This window comes from Pseudorasbora parva, chromosome 21 (assembly GCF_024679245.1).
Source record: "Pseudorasbora parva isolate DD20220531a chromosome 21, ASM2467924v1, whole genome shotgun sequence".
NCBI lineage: Eukaryota > Metazoa > Chordata > Actinopteri > Cypriniformes > Gobionidae > Pseudorasbora > Pseudorasbora parva.
This window is the reverse complement of record NC_090192.1, coordinates 4,627,157-4,653,016: the sequence shown is the minus strand read 5'-3', so window position 1 is coordinate 4,653,016 and position 25,860 is coordinate 4,627,157. Positions and strand designations below refer to the sequence as shown.

Below are 25,860 nucleotides of genomic sequence, written 5' to 3'. Positions count from 1 at the left end.
AGCATTAACATTAATTTTACATAGGCTGGTTAAAAAGAGCTGTGAATGTTGGATTATATAACCTTTACCTGGTCATTTTATTCACTGGTCTGTTCCCTCAGCTGCACAGTTTAGTAGCTCTGGTATATTGCATCACTATAAATATATATTTATTTACATAATCTTTATTGCATAATGGCAGGGAGAATATTGCACTGTAAAACTGTACTAACTGTTACAGATGATGATGGCCTGTGGGAAGAAACTGTTCTTGTTGCCTGGATGTCGTGTTCTGGTATGATTTTTTCCCCTGTCCTTCTCCTCCGTCTGGAGGTGTAGAAGTCCTGGAGGGAGGGCAGGAGTGCACCAATTATCCCTTCAGTGGTCCTGACTGTCATTTGCCGACTTTTTATGCCTGATTTAGTGGCCGAACCAAACCAGACCGTTACAGAGGTGAATAGGACAGACTCATTGATGACTGTTTCTGTAGTCACATCTGTCTGAAAGTCAGTGATCCACTGAAGCAGCGCAGGACACAGAGCTGGATCATTTTGTCCTAAAGATGTTCAGGCGATGGTGATGATTATCAAGTCTACAAATATGCTCCTTGCATAACAGCCTGGCATTATCATACATGAATATAGCTGCCAGCAGCAATATATGAAGTCCAAACAAAACAGAAAGAAGTAGGATATTAAATACACAGGTGTTGCCTAACTACCTGACTTATAAAAGATAATATAGATCTTAGAATAATATCGTATGACAAAATGCAGCATTTCAAAGCAATCCAGTTAAGACTCTTTGGCTTAAATTTCACTCACAAAGTTACAATTCTGTCATCATTTACTCATGTCATTCCACCTGTATGACTTTCTTTAGATATATCTTTCTCTATCTCTCTTCAAATGAAAGTCCAATGGTCCAATGTTGATTTGGACCCCACTGACTTTCTTTTAAATGGACAAAAACAGTTCAAACATTCAGTTTTGGGTGATCTATCCTTGAACTAACAGATCCTTTTAGTGTTTTGCGTTGAGAGAGAAAAAACACACAAATAAGTCACATTTTATTATTACATGATTCAGAAATAATGTAACATACTGGTAAATTAAACACAAGGTTCACAAGCATAAAAACGCTAAACATTTCTGTTAGTTTTCCTCACTCTGTAACAAATCATTTCAATTTAATGTTATTCAGAACAGGAATGACAAATAAAGTGTAAAACAAGCATCATTTTTAGTGGTGTTTATTATAAACAACATTTAGCATAAACACCAAACCTAAATTAAATTATTTAAAGGGTATCTATTATGCAAAATTCACTTTTACGTGGTGTTTGCACATAAATGTGTCAGCAGTGTGTACACAACCAACATATAATGGTAAAAATCCACCCAATCCTCTTTTTTATACCTATATAAATCATAATCAGTATCTCAGAACAAGGTATTGTTACGTCACGTTGTACAGGCCCCGCCCACAACTACTGACAGACTCCGCCCTATTAGCATAGACCACGCCCCGAGTGAGCTGTACACAGTCGGCTATGTTTATCTCCTTACCAGAGCATTAACAGCAGCATCTTAGAAATGTATTCTTTTTAAAGCTACTAAAGTTATTCAGTCAAGAGCAGTGATTATATATTACACTGCTGTCACTTTAACACACAGATCTAATATACACATTCTTTTTCTTTGCTACCTATTTATGTTCACAGACATAACCGATTGTGTTTATGTGAACTCTGTGTGTTTTTGACATAACCTTGTGTGTATTTGACAGTTTAAGAGCAATAAGACATGAAAGAGAACATTATTTAATACTCACGGGACACACCATCTGATATCCAGCTTTCTGTGCAGGTGCTTCGGGTGTGTGCGCTTAGAAAACCATATATCAGAAGTTTAGACTGAAATGGCTTTAAAACGCATGCAGATAATAAACTTTCATGATGAAGAAGAACTGCAATGTCACGTGAGCATACACACATAGAGTTGATAAGCAAAACTAAACAGATGTTAGTTTAGAGTATCCGAAGCACGAGCTGTACAGGCTCCGCCCTCTTCTGGAAAGGGGGATGGGGAGCAGCAGCTCATTTGCATTTAAAGACACATGCACAAAAACAGCATGTTTTTCTTCCACACAAAAATGCGTTTACAATATAATATAAAAACAATGATCTAGGGGGTATTTTGATCTGAAACTTCACAGACACATTCTGAGGACACCTGAGACTTATATTACATCTTGTAAAAAGGGACATAATAGGTTCCCTTTCAAGTGAAACTATACAAATAAACTTGTTCATTTGGCATGAATCCGTATGTGTATGCTTTGTGAAATTTTGCTTGCTTGATGTTATTATAAGTCACTTTAGAATATAAGTCACTGCATGTTTCAGATGATAAAAACATGATTTATAGTCCTGAAAATAGGATGTATGTATATACCTGCTTGAACAGCTTGAAAATGGTTGACCGCTGCTTTGCTTCTTAGAGCCCTAATAAAGCTCACTCAGCCGAATCATTGCTGCGGGATATATGTAGCCTCCAGTGATCACATTACTTAAAATCCATTCCACTCTAAGCAGGCATCTCAGTAAGAGACCAGACCCCATCAACCTGAACTTTGAGCATTTGGACATAATGAGTGGATCATAACCAATGTGAAGTGATTCTTGATATGCCGTAGGACTCGAAAAGAAACCTCAGGGCTCACGGTAGCCTGGGCTTGTTGAGCGGTGGTGATTGTCTTAATGTTGCAGATTGTTTTTACTGCTGTGATAATTCTTGTCTTATTTCCTTATTAAAAGAAACGCATGTCTTCATCACCCGCTCACCTCCCCTGCTCTCTGCTTAATGGAAAAGTGATTGTTGTGACAGTAAATTCCTGTTTGATGTGCTGTAACAAGACAGCAATTTCCTCAAGAAAATGAGAGGCAAGTAATCACCAGTGTACACACAATGGCTGAAGCTAATTTAGCATTGGTTAATCGAAAGTTCACAGTAGAGATATGTCTGTGTGTTTTCTGTGGAGCATTTATACATCCCTCCTTGGTTGCTTAGTTAAAGCTGAAGTGTGTAGTTTTCACGTCACTAGCGTCACCAAATGTTACCAAAAGGGTTTTCTGAAGGCTTTCACCTCATTAGGTTAAACCATTGTTGGCTATGCTAGGCTTGTTTTGTGTCACTTAATACATTTAAGATAAAATGAAGTCATTATGTCAGATCCAACGCCTTATGTGCTTAAAATGTCTGAAGGCAGAAGTATAGTTTTTTTAAAAAGTAAACTTTTTAATGTCAGTTTTTCACCTACCCTCTGAGTATTTATATTTACATTTATGCATTTGACAGACCCTTTTATCTGAAGAAAATTACACCGTGTTGAAGGCATCAGTTATTTTAGTATCATTGGCTATTATATTATATAATTATTATATAATAATTGTAATATATTATATATTCGTTCATGTTTATTTAGTTCTGTAGCGTAGTAAAGAGTCAGGATGACGCTTTGCTTGAACTGAGGCGCTGAAGTGATCTCACGTGCCACATTAAAGAGCGCCAAAATGGTATTTATTATTGTTTAAATTTTGTAATAAAATGGACATAAGTCGAAAGCTAAGAAGCTTGAAAAAGCTTGATACTTTTTAAATTGAAAGTAATCATTGTGTCTTCTTATTAAGTAATCTTATTGTGATTTATTGGATATAAATAAATAAACGCATAATCTATTCTAGCATATATCCTTGTCTTGTTGTAAATTCGTGAATAAAATCAAAATGAGAATAAAAACCTATTAAATGGCTTATCATTAAAATATGAAAATATAAATGGCAGGTAATAATACATAATGATGGGTTTTTTATGACCCTGTCAGTGAAAATGAGGGACAATGCAGAAGTCTAAAGCCGTGGACTTTGAGCACGCTCTGCAAGGTGTTGTGCGGACTCCCCCCCCCCCCAACCCCGAAATGAATCCCCCCCTCGTTAAAGTCACTACCTGATTGCCTAATCCTCCCCCCTCCCCCAAACCTACAATACCCAGGAGATAATAATCTGGCAGGGGTAAGAATTCGGCACACCTGTTGTGATATTATGTCACTCTGAAGCGTCTTTTTCCCATAAACAGGAATTCAACATATAACACATAGTACAAAAAAATATTCAATCTACTTGACTTTACTGCAAAAATATTGTTCTTTTATTTCAGCCAAAAGGTCACACAGTTAAGTATAGATCTTCTACTGGTCACACTTTGTCACGTGATGAGAAATCGCAGGTCAGATTTCACCAAGCTTGAACTTTGGAATGCAGCGTAATGCAAAACATTTCGCATGAGCTTGCGTTTCTGGCTTTCGCATGTGTTTGAATGGAAGTCAATGGAACGAGAAGTGCTCTGCCTGCACCATAGACTGTACGAAAATATGGACAAAGAGCATGTTTGAAGCCTAACGTGGGCGGAGCTGGCCGTCGCCATCTTGGCAGCGTGTCACCACAAGTCACTCCTGGATTGCTGAAAATGGGCAAAGAGGCGGGACGTGTCTTGAGCTGAGCATGGTTGCTGAAACCTCGCCCGTCTAGCTCAACTAATTAAAAAATAATAATAATCTGTTGTAAAGTTGGGCATATTTACATGGGGGAGATACAGATTTGTCTCCCTTTTGGAGGCTGTCTCTAGCGGACAGTCAATGAATTGCAGTTTAAGTCACTTCGGTGTTTGATTCCAGAGAGACCGCGGGAGGTTGCCGCTTGGCCTGCACCATATAAATTGCACGCAGAATTTGTACCTAATACAAATAATTAAACACAAGACTGGACTCTGGGAAACAATGTTGTTGGGTGACGCCCGTTTCACACATACTCCGTCTGCAGTGCGTGTGCGTTGCGTATTTTTTTCCGTACCCATGTTAACGGATGACATCTTTCACACTGCACGCGGATGCAGTCCGTCAGTCCGTTCCAGGTGCGTTGCGTCTGCAGCAGTGCACGGATCGTTTTCGTACCGAGTCTATTTTTTGCTGCGCTGCGCTGCGCTGCGCTGCGTTGCGTTGCTGCATTAAAGTGATAGAACATTGTTCGCATTAAAATAAACATGTACTGACGCGAAAGTCTAGTAATTTCAACACGGATACATATCATTTAAAATATGCTCTTGTTTCAAAGTCAACACATGGCTTTTTTTCTCAAGTAAAGCAACAAAACGACACCTTACCTGGCATTTAGGTAAAAAAAATGTGCCATAATGGAGAGCACTCGTACTTTCTTGTAGGTGAAAAGCAAAGTTCTTTTTGACCTGCAGGATTTCTTTTAAAAGGGTGTAAAAACGAAAGAAAAGACGAGAGTCGGCTGTTTTTGAATAGACTATTCTAAGTTTCTAATTTAAAATGTTTATGATTTTAGGCTATAAACTATGTTTAAATGTTTTGCCTTTTGTGTGAGCTAAATCTAAAGTATTTTAATATATAAATATGAATTAATGAATTGAAAAAATGTTGTTTAAATGTAGGCTTGTAGCCTACGTTAACCTGTCTACTCAGAAAGATTAAACAAAGAGAATTGCAATTCTGATGAGCCAAGATCAGTAACAACTTCTGGATTTTAAATAAAAAATCATTAATAAATGCTGTGTTTGTGGTATGTAAAAGCGGATCAGTTGCGGACTGCAAACGCAGCATATGTGAAAGGACTACAGGGTGTGGGGCTCCTGCAACGCACACGCAACGCAACACGCACCGCACACGCACTGCAGACGGAGTATGTGTGAAACGGGCGTAACACTTCATTTTAAGGTGACATAGCTGCACATTACTACATACTATAGTAATGGCAGTAAATTATGCATAATTATAAGTAACTAACCCTGAACCAAACCCTAACCGCAACTCTATAAGTACAAGTAGTTCATTAATATTACTGTAACTACGTCACCGGTTGTTGTTGTTAGCCAGGCCAGCACTGGCCTACATTGCAGATGTATGTCATGGTACAGTGCTTGACCCTCAGGCAGCTAATACTCACATATCGATTAGGTTGATCTTTCCACCCGCTCTGATGAGTACCGTGGTGAAGTTTGTGTTCTGCTTGGCATCTCATTTTATAATTTTAATTTCATTTGTGATTCCTGTGAAGACTAATCCCCTTAGAGTTTCAAAGAAGATTCGAATAAGCACCATATCACCTTCTGTTTCATTAGAGCAACAAAACTGTTACAAAGACCAACTCAGTGTTTTCGTTGCTTCACTTAATATTTGCTCTTATGAGAACCCTGTGTAAGTGTACTTTGTGCCTCAGATAAAAATCTATAAAGAGGTCTGGTCTGCAGAGATGATCGTAATGCTCATTGACGTACAATACTTGTGTCCTAATAGGCCAGACCGGCCTATCCAGTCCCCCGGGGCCTAAAGTAATTGATCCCACTATCGTTAGCTCCATGCTAATCCATCATTGAACATCTCATTTACAGTAGAGACACTGTATTCTCTCTCTTCTCATACCCACAATAGTGGAGCAGTCCTCAACAGTTTCCCTGCACAATGCTGCACATTCGCTGGAGCATATCGTTTACACTGGACTAACTTTAGATTTTGTAATGGGGAAGATAAAGAAATGGAAGCTTCCTTCAGTTTCACACTTTGCCACCATAAGGAGCAAGTCCCGGTCCCGACGGAAGAGCGTCGAGGGTCTGTGCGCAAGCACTCTTTTAGGGGTTTTGCACACTAGAACCTGGTTACTGGATGCACAGTTGGTGTATCTGCTGGAACGGACTCAGGCCGGCCCCAGTCCTCCTCCTCGTGCTCAATCACTCTGCTCTTTCTCTCGCACTTCCTCTACAGATGGCGGGAACGAGGACCTGCAGAGCACTAGCTTGGATACTCTTCACAACTTCACTGGACAAGGTAAGCTTTGGTTCAGGTGCTGTATATATGTTAAGACTGTTTTGCTCATCAGCCACTGTGGCTAGTGGTTTTCCATTACTTCCATCAAATTTTTAGCCTTTCATCTCTAACCACAATTTTGACCGTAATACCATGGGGAAAACTGTCGTATCGATATTTTGAATATTATCTATTATAATTTGGCTGTAGGTGTATTAGACTGCTGTCACTTTAAGACCTGACACACGGATCAATTCTTCTGTTAAACACGTTTTCTTTCTCAACTGTTTACACTCACTTAAGTCATTACTGACTGTGTTTACGTGAATACTCACTCACCAAGACCGTCATTTTGACATTATTTAGGATGTATCTGATTGTTTCAGCGCAATAAGCAGCGAAAAATAACTTTAGTCCAGAGAGGCAGCTTTATGTGCACACTCTTTGGGTGTGAGCGCAATATCTGCAGGAATGAGTAAAATTATTGTATGTACAATGTGCGCAATTCCACGCGAAATTAACAGCTCTGTAACAATATTCAACCTGACCAAATGAAACGAGTGAGTGAGGGGAGAGACGGGTTTGTGTGTAACTCTCTGATTGAGAGATGAAAGAGAGAGAGAGAGAGAGAGAGAGAGAGAGAGAGAGAGAGAGAGAGAGAGAGAGAGAGAGAGAGAGAGAGAGAGAGAGAGAGAGAGAGAGACGCTGGTATCTCTCTATGTCTATTCTGCAGAAAATGAGTATTGGAAGCGTTTCAGATATTTCCGCTTTGATACTGTATGTATCGAAAAAAAATATATATATAGACTAAGGCATTACAATTAATTGTGATTGATTTTCGATTTTGGCTTCCTAAAATTACGAAAACAATATAATCAAGGAAAAACTATTATTTTGCCGTCCCGCGCATCTTGCTTTCCTTCACAGCGGTGGCCTTTTTGTTCCTCCCAAAAAGAGCAATCTTAATATCCAAATCTGCCAAACAAGTGTTGTAAAATGCAATCTACTGATGTTAAATTGCAGGACTTGCTTGATATTAAACATTGTTATTAAAAGCACATTAAACCGCAAAAAAACACTGTTACCCAGGTGGCTTTCTGTGTAAATGGCTTCGGATACGCATCTAAACGTGCACACAAAAATAAAATAAAATGTCAAAACGCCTTTTTGGAGAGTATTCACGTACACACTGTGGGTTATGTCTTAAGTAAACATACACAGTTGAGAAAGAAAATGTGTGTGTAACCGTATATTGGATCCGTGCAGTTCTTAAAGTGACAGCAGCCTAATATACCTGCTGCAGTCTGTCATTAATTATAATCAAACAACAAATGACAAAGGAAAATCATTCGCTGAACTTGACTGAATAACTGGTCACACTTTAGATTCGGGTCCAGTTCAAACTATTAACTAACGACTAACTACAAATTTTCCTCAATAAACTCATAATCACTGCTTATTATTAGTTAGTAAGGTAGTTTTTAAGTTTAGGTTTTGGGTGATTATGGGATGTAAACTATGGTCATGCAGAATAAGGCATTAATAAGTGCTTTATAAGTACTAATAAACAGCAAATATCCTAATAATGTGCATGCAAATAAGCAACTAATTAAGAGTGAGAATTGGACCTTAAACTAAAGTGTTACCGAATAACTTGAGTAGCTTTAGTAAGAAATAATCTATAATTAATGTGTGCAGTAAGACTATGTAGTGTTCTCAGTGTTGTTTTATTTTATTATTCTTTTTTATAGGCTATGTTTAATTCATTTGTATTATTTAATTAATATTACAATTACGATGTTTGCGGGTCAGTTTGATGCACATATATCATGGTTAAAGACAACATTATAAAATATATATATTGTTATTTCCATTTCTCAGCTACCCGCGAAGGCTATTTACATATACATTTATGCACTTGGTTTTACATTTATGCATAGTAATGTAAAGGGGAACTAAATTACAATGCACTGCTAAATATTTTCCAGTTGCATCATTAAACTGAGCTGGAATGAGCTGAAATGAAACTTCAGTACTGTAGAAGAGACATGATACTGAAATTTACACTCGCAATTCATCAACAAGATCTAAGTTGACAAAAGTTGCGTCAAAGTGCGCTTGGTTTTCTAATTGTGGATGCATTTAGCCCCAGAGGAATACTAAATTGACTTGGCAGCAGAGTCAAAGGAGCACAGCTTACTTTAGTAATAACATTCAAAAACAGCCTTGAAAAATAAGATAAAACATTTAAAAAATGCTATTTGCCAAATGCCATTAATAGATCCAGATGCTTTTTTGAACCAGACGATGTAGTTACACCATCTTTACCAGCCAAACCTCTTGGTTTGAATCTATTGCTCTTCTCAGTTATTATAATTAACCCAATAAAGCATGCTGTATCATATTTGATAACATTTTAAAGGTCCTCTATATTATAAACCTGATCAAAACTGGATCTTCAGACATTCTGAGACTAATAACTAATATTTATATGCATTTTATGTAAGTAGTTTGTTATACTGTAAAATATCTAATGGATTTGCAGGCATTAAATGATCAGAATTTCAACTTTCTGGCCATATAATTAAGATCAACTGCACCAAATACACTTTTTAGAGTGGCCTTTTATTGAGGCCAGCCTGAGGCACAGCTGTGCAATAATCATGCTGTCTAATCAGCATCTTTTTATGCCACACCTGTGAGGTGGATGGATTATCTCGGCAGAGGAGAAGTGCTCACTAACACAGATTCAGACAGATTTGTGGACAATATTTGAGAGAAATAGGCCTTTTGTGTACGTAGAAAAAGTCTTCGATTTTTGAGTTCAGCTCATTAAAAAATGGGGGCAAAATCAAAAGTGTTTTGTTTAATAATTTCATTCACTGTATATGAGACATAAAAGTCTAATGTATTACATATGAAACTTTTTAAAATATATTTTTTTTCTCTAAAGTTTCAATAAATTTTTCCATTTAAAAAATAAATAAATAATTTTTCATATGTTGCGCTTTACAAGGTAAAACAAGTCTTAATACTTGCCCTTCTATAATGTTTTTTTTTTTTTTTAAGTTTGCCACGTCCAATTAATTACACACCCTGCGTCCCAATTCGCATACTATCCATACTAAATAGTACTCGAAAATAGAATTAGTATGTCCTAAATCGTAGTATGTTGAAAGCAGTAAAGATACCCGGATGGTTTACTATTTCTGTTCAGAAGTGCAGATCGATGCGCATTCTTACTGGCTGATATTACCCACAGCCCATTGCGAGTTGAATGATGATCCGATTAGGACTACAAACACAGATAAAAAGCGTTAAAAACTACAAACATGACGGATGTTCAAGTCCGGTTAAGTAGTGGGGTTTAGATAAAGGGGTTTGAGTGACCAACTATCAGTATTTAACCTGACAAAAAGATATTTATTCAGTGTTGTCCACATTATGAATAAATATTATATTTCACCTGCAGCAGCATTGAGGACTTTTGTAATGACACGTTTGGTCTTTAACTTTAAAAAGCGTCATTATATTTAAACTGCAAACACAGGATGAGAGTCTCTGTATTAAAGACACACACATGGCAGATCAACGAGCGGCTACATTTCTCTCCGATACGGTAGGAGATTAAACTGAATGTGAAGGATTTGAACTGTGTGATATGAGTGACGGCAGTTTAAACTGTGACGGGATGCACGTAACTAAGCGCCAGAGTCCGTTAAAGATGACGAAGTAGTATGTCCCAAAGCTTGCATACTTTCCTGCTACACACTCAAAAGTATGTACTTTTTCTTCACAAAAAGAGTACATACTTTTAGGACGTAGTATAATTAGGCGAATAGGGACACAGCAATACTTTCTTCATCTCGTGTGCTCCAATCCTGTAGGTGTCAGTACAGACAGTGACTGTGCCTTTGAGGGGGACTATGCTGTCCCACCGCTCTCCATGGCTGAGGGGCTGCAGCACATCCGCATCCTGGAGGGAGTGTCCCGATCTCTGCCGTCATCGCCTCTGCTCACCCACCAGACCACCAGCTCAAAACCGCCGTGTGTGAGGAAGGTCTACGGCACGGCCACAGGTACCAAACTCTCTCACAGTCGTGATACCACAATTCCTAATGCCAGCATAGAGGCGTACTTAGGTGACACCATAACGTATCTGAAGATTTTAATTTTAGGACCATCATGCAAAGAGAAGGATGCTGTTTTATATTTTTTCATGATTTTTTTTATTTGTATGGAAGTAATCCACAATTATATTTCAATGACTTCCCAGAAATATTGAGAGATTGATAAAGTTGGTTAGAAGAGGGAAAATGTATTAGCTGTTGAATTAGAAACACTCACTCACTCAGCATTAACTAACACCCCATTGCTAGAAAAGTTGTGACATTTTGTAAAATGCAATAAAATCAATAATCTGCGATTTGTTCATTCTCTTCAAACTTTATTTATTAAGAGCTGTGACCGAGGTACGTTTAGCACTGTCTCACATCACCTTTCCTTTTAATTACACTATTTAATCATTTGGGAATTGGCGATACTAATTGTTGAAGTTTTCCAAGTGAAATTTTTGCCCAGTCTCGCCTTCCAGATAGCTGCTCAGCAGTCCGTAGTCGTCGTCTGATTCTCCTTTTCATGATGAGCCATACATTTTAAATAGGAGACAGCTCTGGACTGCAGGCAGGGCTTGACATTAACACCCGCCATCCCACCAAATGTGTGTGTATTTCAGCAGTGGCGCGCAGTCACTCATACTAGCCACTTTGGCGGCTTGAATTTTATATGCAATACATTTTTTTTTCAGTTGTAGTCTTTTAAAAAGCCATCTGAAATAATAAACTAAGTGCAACGGGGTGTTGTCAAAAATATAGATTTTTCAATACATACAGTATCAAACCTGAAATATCTGAAACGCTTTCAATACTAATTTCCCGCAGAATAGACACACAATACTAGTTACGCTTTCTCTCTCTCATCTCTGACAGCGAGTTACACACACATCTGTCTCTCCACTCACTTGTTTAATTTGCTCCGGATGAATTGTTGCTGTTACAGGGCTTGGCGTTTGACGTGAGATTGTGCATATTGCACATAATTCCACCTCTAAGTATTACTCATTCCTGCAGATTTTCTGCTCATGTGCGCATAAAGCCACCTCTAAGTTCTACATTCAGTTCTTTTTCGCTGCTTATTGTGCTTAAACAGTCAAATACACACAAAATAATGTCAAAATGCCGGTTTTGGCGAGTATTCATGTAAACACAGTCAGTAATGACTTAAGTGAGTGTAAACAGTTGAGAAAGAAAATGCATGTGTGAGAGTATAATTGATCCGTGTGTCAGGTCTTAAAGTGACAGCAGTCTAATACACCAGCTGCCAAATTATGAGATAATATTAAAATGATCTATATGGCAGTTTTTCCGCATGCTATTCATGTAAAAATTGTGGCTAGGGAAAATGCTGAGTGGCGAGTAACTTTGGAAAACAACTGGACAGAGGCTGGTGAGCAAAAAAGTGAATGTGAAGTCCTGAATGCAGGTGCAGTGTCTACAAATCCCCTCTGTTGAAGCGCGTGCAGAATGAGCCCTGGCATAGCCCAATACATGCCTCCACGTCAGTGGTACCTTCACACATTTGCAAGTCATCCATGCTGTTTGCACTGATGACGGTGAGAGATGCTTGTTTTGCACCTGCTGCTGATTAAAGTCTGGATGCTCCCGTTCGTCTTTGGGACTGAGAACTCGATGTCTGTTTTGCCCAAAAACAAGCTGAAACGTGGACTCATTTAATCAGCACATATTCCCAGTGTGTAATGGATTATCTAAGATGAGCTCAGCGCCATATAACTGATGTATTTCCTTGTGTAGCAGATATTAAAGTTGCGTTTCTTGATGCATGTTAAGTGACAACGGTTTTCTAAAGGATGAATGTGGCTGAATTAACACAGAAGCGTGACAGTTTCTCATGCAGTGCCATCCGAGGGCTCAAAGGTCACGCACATTCAGCAAAGTTTCCTGCTTTGCCCTAAACAGACTGCAATTTCTCTGGATTCCCTGAATCATTTACAATTATGTGTTGTAGATACCCAGTTAGCGATTTTGCATTTAAAAGACATCTAATAGCCGTCCAAACACTGCCCTGATATGTAGGCTAAAACAAGGTAAAATTTGGGTTGTCAGCGAAAATGTAAGACGTCTAACCATAGACCAAGAATAGACTAGCCATCAGTCGTGGCTACGCATCAAAGAAATGAAACCAAACACCCTGTACTCACTGTTGACTTTGCTTATAAGAGTGAATATTATACATCTTACTCAGCCGCACTATATTGGGTTTTAGCCGAGATGGAGAAATGATGGCTATTCCTTGCTAGGTGGTGTAAAAACTAAATTCTTTTGCCATCTTACATATGATTTTTGAAAAGTTTGACAATCCTCGTAATGAAATTTGGCACAAAGTGGTGAGCCATGACTCATCTTTGCTTGCAAAGGCTGAGATGCTCCTTTTACACCAAAAAAATTATCATGTGATTATTTATTACACAATTTTCCATTAAAGGTGCCATGTGTAAAAATTGAGGTAAAAATATCCAAAAAATGACCTACACGCATCAAAAGAATGAGAAGAAATAAGGGCAATGATGTCATAAAAAAATGTCAAGTTGTAGTGCTGCAGAGATATCAACCTTAATTAGCAGTAGCATTACTATAGCCCCGGCCCGACAGGTGTCGTAATACCAGTCTCGGCCATGGGAGGCGGTATGCGGGCAACATAACCACTAGCCAACCTGCAATACACGAATAACTCTCGCGGCTTGTGGGCGTACTTGAACCTGATGTCAATCGTGTGGAAAGTACAGCCCACTACTTCATTTCAGTTCAGGGAAGAGAGCAGACGGATGGCCCCTTAAATGTATCTGATATGATAAAAATAGCTGTTTTTACCTGACCGGAAAAAGCGGAAGTGCGGGCGCCAGGCAACTGTGTCCCGTACCGTCATAATAAAAGTCCCGGTACTCGCGAGCTGTTTAGAATAGGCGCCCTCCAGTGGACGAAAAGTTGCATAGTGCACCTTTAAATTGAATTAATTTAAAAATAGATAAATAAAAATGAATATCACAATATATTATACACAAAATACGTGTGTGTGTGTGTGTGTGTGTGTGTGTGTGTGTGTGTGTGTGTGTGTGTGTGTGTGTGTGTGTGTGTGTGTGTGTGTGTGTGTGTGTGTGTGTGTGTGTGTGTGTGTTTGTGTGTGTTTGAGTGTGTGCGTTTGTGTGTGTGTGTGTGTGTGTGTGTGTGTGTGTGTGTGTGTGTGTGTGTGTGTGTGTGTGTGTGTGTGTTTGTGTGTGTTTGAGTGTGTGCGTGTGTTTGTGTGTGTGTGTGTGTGTGTGTGTGTATACACTGATCAAGCATAACATTTTACGATACCAAGCACGATACCATCTCCTTATTACTGGTTCACTCACTAATATTGGACTGTCTCAAAAGAGTTTAACTTGGATATACTTTAATCTTTTCACTTTTATTTTGCTTGTGTCCCAAATTATTTGGAGTGTGTTGCAGCCATCAAAATCTAAATTGGTTTATATTTTCACAATTAAATTAAATGGATAGTTCACCAAAATAATAATAATAATAATAATATTTTTAAGAATATTGGGAACCAGACAGTTGGTTTCCCCCGCCCGCATTTTTATATATAAAAAATATATAAATTTGTAATATTATAAAATTATTTATTTTATAATATATATATATATATATATATATATATATATATATATATATATATATATATATATATATATATATATATATATATAATATTTATGAATTAGTGGTATCTAACATAACTATATTTCATGTCAAATAATGATCTTTTAACATTTTATTGCTAAAACTTATGACAAACTTTTAATTGGGTTGATTTATTTCCTCTATATTTGTGACAATATCTCGCAACTGACCATGCTTGAATCACACACAGACTTCAACATTCAGCATGCAAAACACAAAAATAGTAACAAGGTTGTTGTTGTTTTTATATACTTAATAAGACTATTACAATTTTATTTGCTGTCGTTATTTGGGTCATACTGACAAAAGTCTGAAAATAAAATGGTAAAATAAAGCCAAGTAGTTGTAAAACAAAGCAATTCATTTATTCATGTTGCAATGCATTCTGGGAGTGCACTTTCATCGATCACTGATAGAATTAAGTTGACAAAACTTGGTTTAAGTAAGAACAACTCGATGCAATCAAGCTTACTTAATTGAGTGTTGAGTGAATTCAATGCTAGTTGAACTACTAAAAATACGTTCACTTTACACTTTACTTTACTTTTAGAAAATGTGGAAACCGATAGCGCAAGTCGCCATAGCTGAAAATGACAGATTGCAACGATGTTGAGAATAATAGTATTTAAATTAAAATATTTGCAGAACATAATATAACACTGTTAGTTAAATGGAACTACTCAAGTAATCTTACTATGAAAGTCAGATAAGTAAATATTCTAGAGGATGTTAACTAGAAATGGCATTAAACTAACTTGATATGTATTACTTCAATTAAATTAAATTAAATTATTATTAAAATTATTAAATTAAATTATCTACAGTTTTCCCTTTGTTTGCTTTGCAAAATTAAGGCAATCTGTTTCCAAAATTGTTTTAAGTAAACTAAACTTGTTAGAATTTACAGTTTTCTGTGAAAAGATCCCCTACAAAAAAATATATGTGAAACCTATCAAACTTCTTTTAATGAAATGTTTTATTTGAAAAGACTGCTACATTTGTGCTATGTTGTTATATAATGTGTTTTTAAATGTGCGCTTTGGATGTCCAAATACTGTTAGAGCCACTGTATTAGCTGTCGGATGTGTCCACTAGGGTGTGCCAGCCACATATTCCTGCTGAAGCTCGAACACACACACACACACACACAGTACAGCAGCAGAATGCCATTTAATGATGGTGTGTATTTTGTGTTGGTTTGCAATCATTTATCAAATATGAAAGTGTATGAATGTTGGTTTAGACAAAAAAAAAAAGAGTTCTCATTAAAAATGATTGCATTCTTATCAAGAAGATCATATCCTTGCACTTACATCTATTGTGAAATCAAGTGCATTGTGGGAGTTTTACTGAAAAGGACAGCGGTGTTGTTGATATGAGTCACTCAATGGCTCTGTTATTGCACTTTGCGATGTGAATGTGTCGTACTGCTCTGATTTAAGGTTCACTTTCATCCAGATTGGATGGTTCGTTTCAGAGTTTGGACGTTGTGCTTTATAATTTACAGAAAACAAAATGGTAGCAGTGTCATTTGTATAAAAAGAGAGGGAAGGGAGAAAGATAATGTACTCACACCCGCAGATACTTACTATACACGAGCGAATACTCCTAGCAATTGAATTCCAGAAAGCGACCTAAAAGATGAATGGTTAGAGAGTCATCTAAACCTTGTTTAGGAGCCTCTTTTTTCAGTTTGGAGGTCTTCTACATTCGCCCCCAGCATTAATTGCTGTGTGTTGTGTCGGCTGATTTGTAATTCTCCAGTGTAAGCAGTGTTACAGAGCGTCTCATCTCTGCTAATGAAAGTCAGGCCTCTTTATGAACGCCGTTTCATCCCGTTTTTCATGCGGTTTCTGCATATTCATGAGAACCTAATCAGGTTCTTTTGCATTTAAGAGCCATCCTGTTGTTATGGAGAGAATATACCATGAACTGAGAATTAAACAGGTTTACGTTCAGTAAAGATTAATGAAAGAAAACCATGTCCTAGTGGTGTAAAATATAAATATAAAGTATAGATTTGAATCCGGTCCACTTTGCCAGGTTGGTTTATAATTAGATGAAAACACATTTGACGTTTAATTTCACCAAATGGCTACATAAAGACTTTTTAAATAAAGATGGCTATTTTTAAGATATATATATTTTTTTTTACTTAGGTATCTGTCATACAATAGATGTATTTTCCTCTGATCAGTTGACTTTTTGAAAGCTTGCCTCATAGTGTGACAGCATGGCCTGCTAAGGGAACCCCTTTGGTGATTGGAAAGATTCAATACATTTCTATTTTTGTAGACGTAGTCATGGTATGTGTCTGGCATTTCAGGCAGTATTTTTTCTGTTTGCAGTGTATACATCTTAGGTCAGAAGCATGAGGCAGTGCCAAACCTAAGTACAGGGGAGGCGAGACATTTATTTGCAAGTATAAAATCTAATGTGGTAACTAGCTATAAACATGTCAGTTTAACTAGCTGTAAGTAACTCACCCAGCAAGACTCTGTCCTGAAGTTAACAAAAAAGTTCATAGAGGACGGCCGTTTACTATTGTGTCAGCTATAGCAACTCATGAGAAAATGCCAAACTAACAACACACTCGTTGGAAAAACGTGCCTCTACCAACTGTACATTTCTGCAAAACTCCCAAAAAAAACTTACACTTACACACAATTCACTGCAGTTTCCTCCTGAAATGAACACTAGTGGAAGTAAAACACCAACAACAATTATACTTTTTCACACAAATGATTGATCAATAAAGATTATTGACCCACAAAGGCTTATTTTTGCACAGTTTCTGTGTTATGATCTTAAACACTTTTAGCATAGTTCATGATTTGTAAACTAATGCATGTTGATGTTTGCTTCACATAACTAGCTCCATGTGTATGGCTTTTCTGGTGAAATGAACTCCCTCGGTTGCTCACCTGGTACAGCACTGCACTTGTGATGTGAAGCGATCAGGTATGAGTCACAATAAAACAACTCAAAGACTTGTAAAAGAGAAACAAAGTCCCTTTAAGATAAGTAATTTCACTCGCCATCTTTGAAACTCCTCTCAGTCATGCGAGTGCAGCTTCTATCTCCTTGAAAAGGGAAACATTAAATTCTCCAAAAATGTTTGCCAAGCTTACATTTAAATTTCCTATTTGAAATCACCAATGAAATCTGAAAACAACTGTCTCATAAATGATGTTGATGAATGCTCAGATCATGATAAAAAAGATTTTTTCAGCCTTGACATGCTAATGCAGATGCGCAGTCCTAAGCACGTGTCTCAAAACATTACCTGTTTCTATAGCAACCGGAGCTGCAGTGATGCAATGACTTTACTAATCAACGATTGGCTATTTCATTAAGAAGGCGGCGGTTATTTGCCATATTAGGCATTGCACTTTCTCTCATCCATAAGTAATCGGAGAGGACCGTCTTCCTATAAAGTCTTTAAAGCAAGTTAAAATGCCATGGATGCTTCAGCAAATGCGTTTTTATTTGCTTTTAACACTACATGTTAGGTTCAGTGTAGATGGTACGTTATTTCAAAACGCGATGGGGAATTAACCTTTTAACGGCATTCAGTGCCATATGTACAACAACCAGCGTAATGACAACCAGATTCATGTTCAACAAAACTGAACGCATTTTTTATGCCACTCACTGGACATTTCACTTTCTCACATAGCTTAATATCAAATGTCGACTGAACCGCGTCTCCTCGCAGCAGATCTTGGTTTGTGTGTGTGTGACGGAGGGATTCCAGTCGCAGTTTTGACTCCTTTACACATTTTATAAGCTCTTCTTCATGAGTTCTCAGTTAGAAAAATACCATCATATGTATCTACGCACACACAATGAGCGCATTTAGGCTAGCACACAGCATCGCTTTCGACGTTTAGGAAGTTCCGTCACAAAATATACGCAATAAAAGCCGACCAATTCCGTGAACACATCCCTATGCCTTTAGATTCGGTTTCTTTAGGTGTGATGTTAAAATGCCAATGTGAACACTAATCGGACCAGGACTAAAATTAATGTTTTCCTGGTCCAGACCAGTTGAACCAAGCGAACCGAACTACATGTTCAAAAAGCAATTTCTGTGTGAACATTTTTCTTCACCAATTTTTTTTTTTCTGTGTATGGTATCAATAAAAGTGAAAAAAGGGCAAGTGTAAAGTAACCCCCTCCATCCTCTTAGCTCTCCTTCTTTATCTCCCTCAATCCATTTGTCTGTGATTACCTAGTGGTGAAGAGAAGGAGAAAATGGCAGATTGTATCCATCTCTTCAGATTTGAACAAAGCCCAGCAAGAGAGCAGTGACCTTTTTAACAGATCAATCACATCCTGATTTAAGCGTCCCAGGGCGAGGCGGGGGGTCTGAAGCGGCCCTTCCTCCATCAGTTCAGCCTCAGTGCGGAGTGAAGGTGCGGACGCCTCCCCTGAAGAACCACCAATTCTTGATTGAAAATGCCACAAGGCCTTTGTTTTCGTGGATTGAATTCTGTTTCTATCAGGTGCTCCGCTGCAACGTCAATTAACTTCTGTCAACACTTGCAGGGAGGCACTTAATTCACCTCAGCGCAAAAAAATCCGATATATAGCACCCCAATGTGGTTTAGCTGATTTATTGAGATTTCATACGGCTGAATGTGGTCATCTGTTGAGGACACTTTGTCATTTCCGATAGCTGAAGCCCAGTGGTAAAGAAATTGTGATGAGGCCGGTGAGCATTTGAGAGACAACTTGTTGATTCCTCGAAGTGCACTACAAGATTACGAACATATACAGTATAGGGAACAGGATATGATGTCACACTCTGATACTCTTTAAATAAATATTAAAGAGAATATACCATTTAATTCTTTGGATTATTAGAGATCCTTTTCCCAATTTGATTCTGATTAACAAATCCTGATTCAATTCATTTCCAATTTTAATTTGATCTAATTGGATTCTGGCTCAATGAGTAGAAAAGTCTCTCACTGCTAATGCTGCCTATACAGGGTAGTGTTTCAGACAGGTTCAAACAGGTAACCCATCTTTTTGAGTTCATAAGATTCGCTCGTTTTGGGAATTGAGTTACACCAATAGCATTGGATGTTTCTGATTCACTGAAAAGAATCAGCTCATAAGAGTCGACAAAGCATCAAACTGCACCAACTTATTAAAAGTTATTAAGAATCAAACTTCACAGATCACATTGTGAACCTTTCATACACCCGGTGCAATGTGTAGGGCAGGCATGACACAAGAGTGTTTTGCTAGTTTCAGCCCAAGGCTGAATCATTTTCAGTTATCATTTTCTCATCCAGCGCCATGTTGTTTAATTAGCAAATGCACTCGCGCCCATCTGTTCAGCCATTGTCTGCTGGTCTGAAAACTCACTGAATTTTGAGGCAACTGAAAACAAGTGTGCCATTGATCAACTAAAACCTGGTCTAAAGTCTATAGCCTTTAGACCAGTCAATAGTGTGTTAGTAATATGCAGCTACAGGCGGAGACAGTGCGCGTACACTCTGCTTATTACACACACAGGGACGCGCAACAGCACATAAACATGCCAGATATTAAAAATAAAAGGATTCCTCTCTGGAGAAGCGTTCAGTCTTTCAGCTCGCAAATTCTGTCATGTAAACAGCGAATCGACAATGGTGCAAGCACCAAAAGGAAATGGAGACTGATTGGTTTATTGGCCAAAACACACCCATGACGCATTAAGAGACGAGGTACAACCCTTTTGGGCCATGTTTCTGGCTCGCCGACCTTTTTTTTTTTTTCGTCATTAAACTAGCAAAAGCGGATTCAGACACACCCTAAATGCTCCTGCACCATCCATTTCAAACCATGCACCCAGATTGTGAAAATAGGGCCCTGTATGTTTTTGATTCACTGAAGAGAATCATTATGCTCATGAATCGTGCTACACTGGATTCATTGTATGTTTGTTTTCATTTTGATGAACTTTTCTTTTTTGAAGATCACTGCTCTAGTGTGATCAGCAGTGTTGTTTCCCTGATTGAATCACATGATTCACTCTTCTGATTTTCAATCCTCGTGCCACACTCCTATTCCAAACCCAAATTAACTACCATAATCAATAGCTTTACTGCTATCCCTATAGATCTCTATGGAAAGAGGGAAAATTACATTTTCCCTCAATGCCCATTAATTGGCTTGATGAAATTACACCTCCTCTCGGCTGTCGATCTGCTTCCACTTTTCCTCCTCAATCCATACCACAATTACATTGCAATGATTAGCCATTTTTTTCAATTCTCAGTAACTCTTCTTGAGTACAGCCGGTTCCTCTCTGCATCCACGAAGAAGGACTGTACCAAAAAGACTACAAACTTGAGATCCCTCTCAGGTGGTTTGATCACAAGTGGTCGGGTGAGGCACGATGCAGTTTACACCTCGTAGTATCTTGTCTCCTGTGACCACGAACAAACCTAACCTATTACCAAAAAAAAGAATGTGATGTTTCTAGCATAATTCTCAGTTATTTTAGTGCGATATTGATATTAAGGATTTCAGACATGCTTTACAAGATCCATGTCACTGCAGATTGTTAGAAAAACTCTGCCAACTTCAACCAAGAAGTTGATTGACGGAGAATAGACGGTCCTTCACTTTGGCCATGTGCAATACCCACAAATCTTAAGGCAAGACACTACAGATTAATAGGGTAAAACATAAATAATAGATATCACCATACTTCCTGCATATCTATTATTCACAGTACATTAAGTACATATTGTTTTGTACATGTTTTTTTAAATGTTAATTAATAATCAAACAAGCCATTTATGCAATTTAATATGCATATATTTCTAAAACTGTACACTGGATAAAGCCAAGTTCAAAATTATTCTGTTGACAAGAGTTAAATCCCCTTTGAAAAACACTACATATTTCTTGTTATCGCTCAATAAATCAGAAAATACTGTCAACAGTCAGATTTTTTTTTTTATATATATATCAGGCGAATAATATATTAACACATTAGAATAACATTAGAATATAGAATGGGGGGGGGGCTAAAAAATTTGGTGTATGTAAAGCTGCTAAAGTGGAGATTTCTGACTGAGAAGGAGAAAAAACTCACAACCTTTACAGATATGTATTGTAATTGAAAATTTACTTTAAAAAAGTACGTTTTCGTGCAGTAAAATTTTACATTAAGTCAACTTGAAATGTGAAATTGTACTAAATGACAACTTAGATATTTGAGTTGACGAAACTTACATTTTGAAGGCAGCATGAACACTTTAAGTTGAATAAACAATTCTTAAATAAAGTTATAAATAAAGTGTAATAAAATACATAAATAAACATTTAAATGTGTCTTTTTGGATATTTTCTTTCCACTAGTTTGAAAGAAGCAGCAAAATAACCCAACATCTCAAAACTGACCCAGTGCCTGAAAAAGCAATGTTTTAGCTTGTAATGTCTTGCCTTAAAACCCGGAGTAAACATGGTCACAGCTCAGCGGCGAGCTCAGAAAAGGATAACTTTAAAGCTTGTCTTTTCTCACTTCATCTCCTTTGACTTCTCCAAATGGCGTCCCAATTACGACCCATCCCCCTGCTCCCAGCCCTCCAGATCCTCCCACAGCCAGTCGTTTGTTCAGCTAAATGGAAATGTGACATTTACGGCTGGAATTCTGCTCAGGTGAAGAGGAATGGAGTGAGGATTAGTCCAAATGATAAAAAGATGACCGTTAAATGTGGAAGAGCTCATAAATGTAGGAAGCCGCAGGCACTGATGACGTAGTTTCCACTTGGAAGGGAGAAGCAGCGCTGTTTTTTTTTTAAGCCTGAGGGTAGTGTGTTATTTGGGACAGTTTACACAAAATGCGCTTTTTCTCTCCACTGTGCTATTTTTTGAATGTAAACACACTCTAAGACAGACGTGTTTGTCCGTTGTGCTCCTGTCTCGCATCTCTAGACTTCGTGTATTTTCCGCTTCACTGACATTGCAAGGCATCCTTTTTAGGACGTCTTGTGACACCATGTCCCGTTTCTGTTTTTTTTTGTTGCATGTCTTTGGTTTGTGTTGCCTTCATATTTAATTCAAACCTCATCAGAGGTAGTTTGGTCGTTTGGTGCGCCGCACACCAGGGTTCAGATGGCAGCGTTCACATTTATTTAAATCTACCGTATTAACAGAGCAATCGCACCAGGGTTTGTTATAAAAACCTTTTGTGGAATGGAAAAGTTCCACTAATACTAAAGGTTATTCATGGAAGCATACTGTCGATGCCAATAAAGAACCTTTATTTGAATAAAATCCCATAGAAAAATCTCGAAGGAACCAGAGGCGAATTAGTATTCCTACACTGTCAGAAAAAAAGGTACATTGCTGTCACTGGGGTGGTACCCTAAGGTACAAAACAGAAAAGGTACTCTGTACATTCAAGGTACTAATTCGCTCTCTTAAAATTTCACACTTGTCATGCTAGGTTTGATTAAAACGAACCCTGGTGCGATTGCTCGGTTAGTGCGGTTCATTTGAACATATGTGAACGCTGACATCTGAACCCTGGTGCGCACCAAACAAGCGGACCGAGACCGCTAAAAAGATGGGTCTCGGTCCGCTTCCAAACAAACTCTGGTGCAGTTTGATTGATAAATGAACGCAATACGGACCAAAGACATGTAAACGAACCAAAAACAGGACGTAATATCACAAGATGTGACGCATAGTCAGCTGATTTGACGACGCGGAAAGATCGGTGTATCCAAAATGAATAATGTACGTTAGAGGGCAAACATAGAGCAACGAGGAAGTGCCTCATCAATATTTGGTCCGACGAGCATGTTTAGAAAATGCTAGAAAAAACGCACAAAAAGCATACCTGGCTCTTTTCATCAAAGGACCTGTTGCCCATTATTAGCAGGTACAGACGACAGAACGGCCGTCTCTTTTCTGCACAACGGCTGCTGTTTTGAATGTTTTGAACATTTTATGAGCTCTTCATGAGTTCTAATGGCGTTTAATCCAGCACACAGCGTTGTTTTGAATGTTCGGTAAGCGAGCTTCTACGTCATATAAGCCGGACAATCAGGTTGTGAGCGTCTCCCTGTGCCTTTGGTTTGGTAACTTAAGGTTCGCTGTTAAAAATGCCAGTGTGAACGCTAAGCGGACCAGGACTATATGTTTTGTTTTTGTTTTTTGGTCCGGACCAAACGAACCAAACTAACCGAACTACAAGTGTGAACGCACCCTTAAAGTACTGATAGGTACCTATTAAGGTACTAATATGTATCATTTAGAGGTGAGTAAGGTACAAATATGTACCTTTTCTCTTTTGTACCTTAGGGTACCGCCCCAGTGACAGCATTGTACCTTTTTTTCTGAGTGTATTGTACCGTGATCCTGATATCAATATAGTATCGCATCATTTGGTCCCTGCGGATGCTCATCCTGACAGTCCATTATGGGCATAGCTGCATCTATATCAGTGGACCCGCTGAATTGCATTTCAGCTTTCCTCAACCACAATTGATTTGTTCTTAAATGTTGTAATAAGTAGGCCTACTATTTCTTCAAGTGTTTATAGTTTAGATTTATACAGCACCGTTTAAGCACACAGAAGACTCCGTGCAGCATGCAGTATGTTCTCCATAGCATACAGCGCATGTACAGTCCAGCGTTTATCATGCAGGGCTGGTACTTGACATTCAGAGGACAGAGAGACATCGACTGATATTAAACCCATAAATCTCTGTCCGTTTTACCAGAACAAATACAGCGCACAGAGTGAAATCAAGGCTGTCGGAAAGTTAGATAAATTCTGGCCAGACCGCAAACTAGCATTCAGGTCACATTTTGGCCAGACTGAACTGTTTGTTCGAATCACTGATGCGTTTAGGCTTCTTGATCTTTAATATTTAATGTCTTTATTATTTGAGAGCATCCAACGCTAGCAACAACAACACCGTGAGTCTGATTCTGGGGGAACATGGATGCCACAGGAACCCCTGCTGTATATCATTGAGTTTTAAGGCATATTGATGAACTGAACGCAGCCTTGATGAGCAGAAGAGAATCTTACCGAGCCCAAACTTTGAACTACTGCTTATGATATGGTGCTCACATTGGAAAACCACGTTTACTTTTACAGGGAGTGCAGAATTATTAGGCAAGTTGTATTTTTGAGGATTAATTTTCTTATTGAACAACAACCATGTTCTCAATGAACACAAAAAACTCATTAATATCAAAGCTGAATATTTTTGGAAGTTTTAGTTTTAGCTATTTTAGGGGGAAATCTGTGTGTGCAGGTGACTATTACTGTGCATAATTATTAGGCAACTTAACAAAAAACAAATTTATACCCATTTCAATTATTTATTTTTACCAGTGAAACCAATATAACATCTCAACAATCACAAATATAAATTTCTGACATTCAAAAACCAAACAAAAACAAATCAGTGACCAATATAGCCACCTTTCTTTGCAAGGACACTCAAAAGCCTGCCATCCATGGATTCTGTCAGTGTTTTGACCTGTTCACCATCAACATTGCGTGCAGCAGCAACCACAGCCTCCCAGACACTGTTCAGAGAGGTGTACTGTTTTCCCTCCTTGTAAATCGCACATTTGATGATGGACCACAGGTTCTCAATGGGGTTCAGATCAGGTGAACAAGGAGGCCCTATCATTAGATTTTCTTCTTTTATACCCTTTCTTGCCAGCCACGCTGTGGAGTACTTGGACGCGTGTGATGGAGCATTGTCCTGCATGAAAATCATGTTTTTCTTGAAGGATGCAGACTTCTTCCTGTACCACTGCTTGAAGAAGGTGTCTTCCAGAAACTGGCAGAAGGACTGGAAGTTGAGCTTGACTCCATCCTCAACCCGAAAAGGCCCCACAAGCTCATCTTTGATGATATCAGCCCAAACCAGTACTCCACCTCCACCTTGCTGGCGTCTGAGTCGGACTGGAGCTCTCTGCCCTTTACCAATCCAGCCACGGGCCCATCCATCTGGCCCATCAAGACTCACTCTCATTTCATCAGTCCATAAAACCTTAGAAAAATCAGTCTTGAGATATTTCTTGGCCCAGTCGACTGCTGCATCCCTCTGCAATATATCTCACTATTTTTGACTTTTCTGAGCCTGTCAAGTCCTTCTTTTGACCCATTTTGCCAAAGGAAAGGAAGTTGCCTAATAATTATGCACACCTGATATAGGGT

General features: G+C 38.3%; 1 protein-coding gene across 5 annotated transcripts in view; it reads left to right on the top strand.

Annotated features, from left to right (window-relative positions):
* tanc2b (tetratricopeptide repeat, ankyrin repeat and coiled-coil containing 2b) overlaps nt 1–25,860 on the top strand; it is a 258,320-nt gene that overhangs the window by 116,358 nt on the left and 116,102 nt on the right. For all 5 annotated transcript variants that reach the window (XM_067429932.1, XM_067429929.1, XM_067429931.1 and 2 more), the window contains exons 3-4: nt 6,820–6,882; nt 10,749–10,940. In XM_067429932.1, coding sequence (XP_067286033.1) covers nt 6,820–6,882; nt 10,749–10,940 — 255 coding nt within the window. The remainder of the gene's footprint in view (nt 1–6,819; nt 6,883–10,748; nt 10,941–25,860) is intronic.